Raw genomic sequence first — 10,633 nt, 5'->3', positions numbered from 1 at the left:
AAAAAAAAAAAAAAAAAAAAAAAAAAAAAAAAAAAAAAAAAAAAATTGTTTGCACTTGTAGAAAAATTGTACCAGAAGAATTAGAGAGAAAATAGAAAGAGAGATAAAAAAAGAGAGAGAACGAAATATAGAGACGGAGAAAAGAGACTCGAAGATATATATATATATATATATATATATATATATATATAGAGAGAGAGAGAGAGAGAGAGAGAGAGAGAGAAATATAGAACAATCAGAGAGAAATCGAAATTTCATCTCACAAGTGAGGTTTTTTTTTGCAATTTACACAATTACTTTAATCCCAAAGGAAATGATTAGCTAAGCCACTCGTTTTTTAGTGGCTTAGCTAACCCTGTGTGTATGAGATTAATAGTCCAATGGGAATAGACTATTTCCAAGAATAGAGTGTTACCAAACAAAGGACTAACTATATCTAGTATTAGCTAGTCCAATCCAAGGGTCTATTCCGCAAACCAAACGGGACCTTATTCTATTAGGTTGATTTGGTAATACCTATTCCACCATAGTTATAAAAAATAAATAAATTAAAAAATAAAAAATAAAAAATGATGGCCATGTCACATCAATCTAGTAAGATAGGGGTGAAATACGAGTATAGTATGCAAAAAAAAAAAAGTACTGTTATATATTATATTTGTATCCCATAATGCTGGTGTGGTACTCCCAACCAACACTCGAATTTATATTTTTTATTTTTTAATAAGGATTGTTCTAAAGGTTGGTTAATACTGCCACATAATTATCGTTGAATAGTTGTGGGATAAAAATGTGGTTTCTTGCATCACTCTAAAAAATAAAAAAAAATTAATGATTGGTTGGAATTATCACATTAGTATTGTAAGATAATTGTGAGGGAAAAATATAATTTCTAATATTATTTTTTTACTTTAAATGGGGAATCTATTTTACTGTGAAAAATGTGTTTATTGCATTTGACATTTTGACAGGGTACTTACTTAAAATTTTAAAATATTGTTATAACATATTTACTACATGAAAATATTTACACCTTTATATCTTAAAAAATCTGAAATGGTAGAGAGGATCTTATCCATATCCTTTTTCAAGCTTTCTATAACAAATCAAAGTCAAGATAGTTTACCAGAACTCCAGTCCTTTAAAACTGTTTTTTGCCCTTCTGTCTTGGTAGGGGGAGGAATAGGATGGTCTGCCACGAATTTAGAAGCCTTGATTGGCCAATGAAAATTTAGTTTCAACTTTTCAACGGTCCAATTTGACCGCCCAGCTCAATGATAACAGACAATTAGTTGCCTCCCACAAATCAAACCACCTAAATCTAAGTTTTTTGTTTTTTTTTTTTTGTTGTTTTTTTTTTTCTATTATTATTATTGTATAAAATGTATAACCATCTTCCATTCCATGTATGTTTGATAATAATGTTGAGAAAAAATGTGTTTTAGTTAAGAAAAAAAAAAAAAAAGAAAAGAAGAAGAAGGTTTTTAAAACCGTTTTCAAAGGAGATTTCTCGCTACAAATGGGATTCGATTCCATTTTGATTATTAGTACGCTATAAACGAGTAATATTATATACTATATTGATGTGACAGTTTCAACCATTTTAGTTTTTTTTTTTTTTAAAAAAAAAAAAGGTTTTTAAAACCGTTTTCAAATGAGATTTCTCGGGGATTCAATTCCATTTTGATTATTAGTACGCTATAAACGAGTAATATTACATACTGTATTGATGTGGCAGTTTCAACCAATTGTTAATTTTATTTTATTTTTTATTTTTTATTTATTTTTTTAGGGTTAGTTGAAATTGCTACGCTGTTAATACGATGAAAGCGTTTAGGCTAAAAAAGAATGAAATTAGGTTTAGAATTGAAACTAGGTTGAACAGATCACCTAAATCCCAAACAACTAACAAAGAGTTGCATCATTTATGGTGGTATAGTGGACTTTGAGAAGCTAAGTAGAGGGCATAGGGAAGAAAAGAAAGATAGGTTATCTAAATGCAACAAATTAATCACAATTAGTACGTAAGTAGACAGTAACATATAACAGGAATTAACACAATGATGATAATGCTAATAAAATAATCTAATTGGTCTCCCTAGATTGTCTTAGAATATTCTCCCTCATTTTAGCAAAAGGATTTGGTTTCCTCTTGAGACATTAGCATCCAATTTCCAAGTCTTCTGATGGCTGCCAAGTTTGCGTCCAAGACTTGTCAGTTGTCTTTTTGTATGATTAAGGATGCCCATTTTTTAATATACATATAGACGACTGCCCACAAGAGCCCACTTTTTGTTGACCAACTCATTCAATACCTTTCTTTCTTTCTTTTTTTTCTTTTTTTTTTTTAATTATTTAAAAATTTCTTTTAATTTGTGAATTAAATAACTCATTGAATTACAACCCATATAATATAATAAACCATCCATATTTTCTCCTCTCCAACCAACCATTAAATGGACCCTTTCAATGACACCTTATTCAACATATTAAAACAAAAAAAAAAAACAAAAACAAAAAAAGATTTTTTTTTTTTTTTTTTGGTAAGAAACTCTCGCTCAACATCAAAAGAGATTACAAACATAAGGGAAAAAGAAAAATACAAGCTTTACCAGCATAATCCGATCTAGACAGACTTTCACCTTAAAGCACTAGAAGAAAAAAGTAACTTGTGAATGCAGTTGATGAAGGCTGCGGCATACTTGGATGGATAAAATCGTAAGAGGTAATAAAACCCCCTTAAAACTCCACAAGCTTTCAAAAAAATTGTGTAGATTAAGATTCGTAACAATGGAAAAGAGAGATCTTATTCAAAGATATTTAAACATATTTTCACATCACGATTTTTTATAAGAAGAATAATGTTAAATACTACAATTTTTTTTTTATGCTAACATAACGAGGTTTAATAGTAATTGAATTATTTTTTTGAACGATAGTTGATCTAAGAGATTCTGCACCATGTCATGTTAACATAACGTGATAAAAGTTGAATAAATGTGTTGTGTATAGTATTTCTCTTATAATAATGTTGGTAGCCAAATAATGTTACCTAATTTTCTACTTTCATAATATGTGTTTTTCAAGTGATTAGAAATACGTGATAATTTTATAAAAGATGCTAAACCAATCTAAATTAGAAGAAAACTTGGTTCAATTCAATAATCTATAAATAAGGAATTATTAAATATTAACTGTTCAACAAAAAGAATCAAATAAGATATAGGATGTAATTTGTACATGGCAGGAATATTATATTTCACGAGTACCATCGATTGATGATGACAATCATATTATATTATTTGTTCTGAAACTATAAACAAATATCTACCGTATTTGCTCGGCACGTGTATAAAAATATCTTATCTATGATTACCAATGTCGATAATTAATCAATATAAAAGCACTAATGAAACTCAAAAATAAATTATAAAATAACGTGACAGTAAAAATTATTTTTATTTTTTATAAGTAATGATATAATAATTGATTTGATTTTTACTATCATCTTGATACAGCTACATTGCACATTATATATATATATATATATATATATATATATATAATCCAAAGAATATGGGGGGTGATGGGTTTTTTTTGGGTATGAAAATGAGAAAAGACTTTATAATATGAGATAAGATTCCAATTATTCAAAGGGTTGGAGATGGGACATTTTGAGAGGCCCCCTCTGAGATGCTGTGGGGGTGGTGGGTTTGTTTTCCAACACATAAACCAAAGAAAAAAAAGAAAAAAACAAAACAAAAAGAAAAAAAAAAGAAAAAAAAAAGCAACAAACCATCCCATAATTAAAGGTAAAGGTTGAAACATACACATAAGTCTTGTTCTTTCTTTACATTCTCTCCCTCTCTCTCTCTCTCTCTCTCTCTCTCTTTCTCTGCCTCTTGTTTACCACAATCATCACCGAATTCTAGGGTTTTCGTTTCCTGGTATGGATCTCTAGCATTGTTCCTGGATTGGGTTGGGGAATTCACAGCTTGGTTCTTGTTTCATGGGCTTGCCATAAATCCTTGACCCCTTTTTTGTAGCATTTCCAATTCATTTATGGAGGTAAAGCCAATATCTTTTTCAATGAAATTCAATCAAAATTTTGTCTTTCTGTTTCGAAAATATCAATTTGTTTTCATGAATTTATATCTTTTACGTGGAAGATGCATATCCCCCATCTGGGTTTCATTCTGTATTCATTTATATATGTGTGTGTATACTTTAGCCATGTTTCTTTCTATGTAAAATTCTATATGTACTAGAGAGTTTTGACAGAAAAAGTAAAATTTTCGGCGTGAAAGATCCTCATCTTTATTCTGGTATTTAGATGAAACCCAAAATAGCTACCAACCTATTTTTCTGCTGGTTGGTACAAAGAATTTTACAGCTAATCCTGTACTTGTTAATATAGGAAACAAAAGTTAACGTTCTAAAATGTCTGCCTGCATTTCTGATTCAGCAAGTATATTTTTTGACGTGATACTTAATTTGAATTCAACAGCAACTGTTGAAGATAACTAGAGTTAGTTGGATACAGAAAGCAGAACACAAATAAATTCTAGTACTGTGCCCGATGGATGTAATTATTGAGAATCTAATGTGAAGCATCATGGAAAAAATTAATCAGATGGAATAACTGAAAGAAGTATGAAATATTGTTCTCCCTCTAGGAATAAATGATTTATGCAGAAGCATATAATATCAGATGGATTACTTTCAAAGCTAGTTAGCTTTCTAGCCAAATGTAACAACTTTTAGTTAGCTTTGTTGATCTGTTAGTAGATCCAGAATATTTATATGTATGGGGGTGTTATCAATTGCAATAACTGGTAATGTTTACATCTTGAATATTGATTACCCTTTCTCTAGGGTGTTAAATTTGCTGCATTTCTTGAATGACATACTCAAGAGGATTAAATTTGAAGGGTTTTATGTTTGATAGGTTCCGGAGATGGAGGACGCAAAGCCTGAAACTCATATGACATCAGCTGAAACTCATATGACATCAGCTGAAACTCATTTGACATCAGCTGAAACTCATTTGACATCAGCTGCAGCCTTTGTAGAAGGGGGAATACAACCAGCCTGTGATGATGCTTGTAGCATATGCCTTGAGGATTTTTCCGAAAGTGATCCATCAACGGTAATACATTTCTCTTTTGAAACTTATGCATTATTTTAATCTGCTAATATTTTAGAAACGAATGTTTGATTTTATCCTATCCTTTGCATTGCAGGTGACTACTTGCAAACATGAATTTCACCTTCAATGCATCCTGGAATGGTATAATTTGTGTTATTTTCAATTTTTGAGTTTGTTGTGTGACTTTCTGTTTTGACATAATTCATTCTCTCCTACCTTTGTTGTTATATATTTTCTAACTTTTGATAATTATTTTGTATTTGTGTTACTGTGTATGTTTTTAAATACTTACATTTGTTTAAAAAATCAGGGGAATAAATTTTGTTTGATCTACTTTTCCCCCCTTTTTCCATGATAAATGGATGGTGCCTATTGATTCAACTGGTAAAATTAGATTTAGATAGTTTAAAGCCAACTTTCTACTTAATTAAAAAAGAAAAAAGAAAAACTAGGTTAACTAGTTGGTAAAGAGAGTTGTAGCCTTTTTGTTTGTGGGAAAAAAGTGGTACTTGAAACACCTATGACGGACAGAGTTTTGCTTTATGCATTTTCTTTTTATCCAAATGATGCCTACATGGGCTCAAGAAAAAAAATGACAACATGGGTGAGATTACTTCTTCTTCTTTTTTTCTTTTTTTTTTTTTTTTTTTTTCATATGATGCGTCTTATTTTGGTTTGGCATCTCTCTCTCTCTCTCTCGCTCACGCTGGTTGAGCAAGGATGTGGTGGGTTGGCATTTACAAAGACCACCAAGCATTTTCTTTGACAGATCAGTTTTTGATGAGTAAGAGGTTAAGCACCAAAAAGCCGATAAACCATTTTCCCTACAATCAGCCTATGGAAAAGTTGAACATGTTATTACCTTTTTCATATCTAATTAAGATGCTAGTTATATTTGCATTATACACAAAAAAGACTAGTCAAAGTTACAATTAGAGGTCCCTAGAATCACACATAAAGCCCAATTCCACCTAGTATACAACCAATGTGAGACTTCTATATGCATTTTTTACCCATCCACCCTCCTAATTGGTGCATATTTGTGATAATCCGAGGTATCATAACATTTGTCCCATATTGTTTGTTCTATTTTAATTTGGGATGTTCTTAAATATTGCCCATTTTGAAAAGTCAATGGTCATGATTCTAATAATCCTTTGAACTTACCCTTTATTTGAAAACTCAACGCCTAATTTTCATTTGCTTTATTTGAATTTTAATTAAGTACAGTAGTTCTAGAAACGGGTGATTTTTATTTCAATGGCAATGCATTAAAGGATGTCCTCTTGAAAACTTGGATCTCCTAAGGTGGACATACAATTTGGGACGAGTAATTTCTTTCTCATCATTTTCTTCCTTATTAGAACTTATCATTTATTCACTAAATGCTGTCATACTGTGAGAAAAGTGACATCATCTATGCAGCGCACTGTACTAATTGACCAAATACCGTGGTTGATAAGAGGCAAATTTCGTAATGTATGTTATTACTGATAAAGGAATGAAAAACTTGAAGTTTAACATTAGATTTTAATTTTAGGTGCCAGAGAAGCTCACAGTGTCCAATGTGTTGGCAGGCTATTGGCCTGAAGGATCCAACCAGGTGCATTTTGGTTCTTTTAGTTTTTGATATTTACTTGCAACATTTCTTGTAATTATTTTCATGGTTTCAATCTTATGTGCATATTGTGGCAGTCAAGAATTGCTTGAGGCAGTGGAACGTGAGAGGAGGATTAGGGTTACTCCACCAAGAAATGCCACTATATTTCATCATCCTACCCTTGGTGATTTTGAATTGCAGCATGTCCGTTTTCTATCATTAGTTAGAATTTTGTTTTATTTCAATAGAGAAACTACATTTACACCCCCCCCCCCTTCTCTCTCTCTCTCTCTCTCTCTCTCTAACTACCAACAAATTTGCAATGTTCCCCTTAATGTTTCAATTTTTGCAATGTACCCCCAATCTACCACTGAAGTTGCAATGTCCCTTTTTGCGACCCAAAATGACAAAAATACTCCTAATAAAGATAAAGAAAAAATAATAATAAAAAAGGAAAATTCAGGAAAAACTTGTTTTTTGTTTTTTTGTTTTTAATTTTTTTTTTTTCTTTCTAAATCTTTTATCAGGGTTATTTTTTGTTATTTTGGGCACGAAGGGAGGACATTGCAGCCCCAATGGTAGATTGGGGGAACATTGCAGAAATTGAAAGAGTTGGGGGATATTGTAAATTTGTTGGTAGTTAGAGGGGTAAATATACTTTCCCCTATTTCATTTGTTATGAAAACACCTTACAATGCATCCATTGGGTTATTTTTGTGTTTGAATTGTAATGCAGTTACCAGTAGGTGCTAATGGTGCTGAACTTGAAGAACGTATCATCCAGCACTTGGCTGCTGCTGCTGCAATGGGAAGGGCCCACCATATTGGAAGGAGGGAAGGTCAGAGGATTCGATCATCTGCCCATGGTCGTCCACACTTTTTGGTATTCTCCACTCATCCTAGCGAGCCTCCTGGCCCAGTTTCTGACTCCGGAGGAGACAATGAACCGGTTGCAATCAGTATAGCTAATCCATCTACCCCGCTTGCATCCGGTGGAGATGAACTATCACAGCAGGTCTCACATATTCCTTCTGTCCCTACTGATCAAGTTTCGTCCCCAGCATCTGGATCTACTTTCCTGCCAACAAATCGTCAAGGAATTTCCTTTAATAATCGGTAATCAAGATTGTCTTGTATCCGTCAATAATTGTCGTGACTTTTTTTTTTGTATTCAGTATCTTCTACGCAGTTGTATGCGTAGTGTATATATTTCTTTACCAGTGTATTTTCATCTGTTTGTAGGAGCCCTGCTAGTCATTCCTCACCACAAAATCAAGATAGGGCAGGACCATCAGATTTTCAGTCATTTTCAGAGTCTCTGAAATCTAGACTTAACGCCATGTCAATGAAGTATAATATCTGAAATGAATTCTCATTTTTTGGTAACCTGTATCATATGGACAAATTTAATTACTTCATTCCTCTGCTCATTTACCATGAACACTTGTTGTACTTGTACCTTAGGTACAAAGAGTCGTTATCAAAGAGTACAAGAGGGTGGAAGGAGAGGCTTTTCTCTCGTAATACTTCCATGCCGGATGTTGGCTCTGAAGTTCGGAGAGAAGTGAATGCAGGAATTGCCAGTGTATCTCGTATGATGGAGCGCCTTGAAACCAGAGAAAATAGTAGAGACAGTGAAGCCTCGGTAGCAAATCATCTGGATGATTCCCCTGTTACGGAGCAGAGCATACAGAACATTGCAGAGACTCGTGGAGAAAACCCTTTGAATGACAGCAAACAACCAATTTCTTGTGCTGCAAGTTCTGCTTCAAGCTAAGTTGTTGAACATTGTTTCAGCAAGTGCTGCACCTATCCTCAGCTTTTCATATTTGTAGGTGAGTAATGATGTTGGTGCTGATTTTTTCAGCTTTAAATTCATTCGTCGAGTTATGGGAATCCACTTATTAAGCCAACTGCTTCACACTACCAAAACCAGCATATGTTTTTGCCATTACTATTTCCTAGTAGAGGGCATACTGTAGTTCAGACTCAAGTTCTGCCTGCCTGCATTATCTAAATCTGTGTGTAAATCTGCCAAAAGTGCATAACTTATGAAAACAAAATATTATGTAGCCGGTCAACCTTCTTGTTCTTAAAATACCATAAGAGCAAAAGTAATAGAAATGTCATTGACACAGTTGTTACAGGGACTTAAAACTATTTTGGATTGAGTTCTGCAAGTCTTGGATTATTTCTGTTTTATTTAGCCTATTTTTTACTATTTCATCTTTTGATCCGAGTTTAGCTTGAATTTTCAGGTTAAACTTTTTTCTCCAGACATGACATGCTGAGGACAGGATGCTTTGCAATATCATGGTGATTGTGATTTGAATCCAAATAAAAGCAGAGGAAGTCTGAGAAAAAAGAGTTGCCATCTGGACAGACTTGTAAATGTGTATTTGTATGTGAATTTGTTTATATATATGTAAGTGTATGATGTGGGGATCTGTATTAGCTGTCTGGATGGTAGGGTAGGTTTTGGCACTCTATTTATACTGAATATTAATATTCCTGATGGAATATGTGTGTCAAGTCTAATGAACTCACAGCCTTTTTAACTGCATTCTTAAATGGTTTACTTTTCCTGCTTTTAGATCTGACCGACATTGTAGGCCTTGTGAAGGCTCATTCAGCATGCAGGAGGGCCATGTCTGTGGGATCTGATGGGTAGTTTAGTAGGAAGCTTGTGACATTGTAGGACTCGTGAAAGGCTCATTGGGCATGGGGGAGGGCCATGCCCTTGGGATCTGTTGGGTAGAGTCTAGTAGGAAGCTTGGCTAGGAATGCATATTGTGACTTTACCAAGTGGCACTCAACATCAGGGAAGAACTTGAAAGAAGTCGAATTGAGATTTCTAGCAATTTAGACAGCAATTATGTGAGAGTTTGTATGTGACAGACCTATCTGTCTAAATAAGTTTTGGGTTCGGGATCTCATGAACTCTCATAATTGCTGTTCAAATTGTGTAATTGCAATCGAAACGATTTAAAGGGACGAGAATTCTTAAAATTAGGTTGCTTGAAATTTAATTACACGAACGAGGATCTCTTGAAATTAAGTTGTTTGAATTTCAATAAAATTTGGAGAATTTCAAGAGATCCGGATCTAGTCTTAACTCTTATGCATCATCATAATTCATACATCTTCTGTCCTTGTATCTAGTGAAATTTTTTTTGGAGATTTTATGTGAAAAAATAAGCTGTCAAGATTGCAAAATTAAGAAAGAAATTGTGAAGGATCTTAAGGTTTTTTGGATGCCTCAAAAAAAAAAAAAACAGAAGAAGAAATACGGGAGGGAGACAATGTTGACAGTTTGCTTGTGTGGAAGAGAATCTTGAGTGATTTATTTTTGATAATGGAGGCAAGCTCTTGGTTCAACGTAAGAATGCTCCTCCGAAAGTGACTACAGGAGACTTATTGACAGGCATCCAAAGCTACGACAAGTTGTAGGCCCACTACCCTTGGCATTCAATTTGACATTGTCTTGCTTAAAAGAATGTAGGACAGTTGGAGTACTTCCCTATTTTTATATCATTTAATTTATTTTGTATATTGATACTTTTTACTTTTTACTTTTTACAATCTAAAAGGGTAAAATCCATTAATTACACCGTTCCCCTTTTGAAGACAATAATGTATATATATATATTAAAGACAATAATGTGATTTTCTTTGCAGCTTTTGAAGTCAGCCTGTTTATAATTATATTTTTGGATTTTTTTTTAAATTTTTTTTTTTCTTATAATGCCAAAAGGCCCAAAACTTGAGTGGTGCAATCATAGTCGTCTGATTAGAATAAAAGGATGTTAAGGCCTTAGGAACTTCATATTATAAAGGAAAATCATATATAAATTCTTTAGGTCAACGTGCTTTTATTAAAAACT

The 10,633-nt window shown here is 33.0% G+C and overlaps 1 protein-coding gene across 2 annotated transcripts; it reads left to right on the top strand.

Moving 5' to 3' along the window:
• The first annotated feature begins 3,843 nt into the window (after positions 1 to 3,843).
• LOC132191879 (E3 ubiquitin-protein ligase RHF2A-like) lies at positions 3,844 to 9,312 on the top strand. Of its 2 annotated transcripts, none has more exons than XM_059606998.1 (9): positions 3,844 to 4,068; positions 4,949 to 5,149; positions 5,244 to 5,290; positions 6,690 to 6,752; positions 6,845 to 6,953; positions 7,486 to 7,865; positions 7,992 to 8,099; positions 8,214 to 8,584; positions 9,008 to 9,312. In XM_059606998.1, exons 1-8 carry the CDS (start codon positions 4,063 to 4,065, stop codon positions 8,524 to 8,526), a joined length of 1,227 nt encoding a protein of 408 aa, XP_059462981.1. In that variant the 5' UTR covers positions 3,844 to 4,062; the 3' UTR covers positions 8,527 to 8,584; positions 9,008 to 9,312. The 2 variants fall into 2 exon arrangements, with proteins under 2 accessions (XP_059462981.1, XP_059462983.1); XM_059607000.1 differs by having other exon boundaries at positions 8,995 to 9,312.
• The last annotated feature ends 1,321 nt before the right edge of the window (positions 9,313 to 10,633 follow it).

This window comes from Corylus avellana, chromosome ca9, assembly GCF_901000735.1.
Source record: "Corylus avellana chromosome ca9, CavTom2PMs-1.0".
Lineage (NCBI taxonomy): Eukaryota > Viridiplantae > Streptophyta > Magnoliopsida > Fagales > Betulaceae > Corylus > Corylus avellana.
The sequence above is the reverse complement of the archived record's forward strand: the minus strand, read 5'-3'. Positions and strand labels throughout refer to the sequence as shown.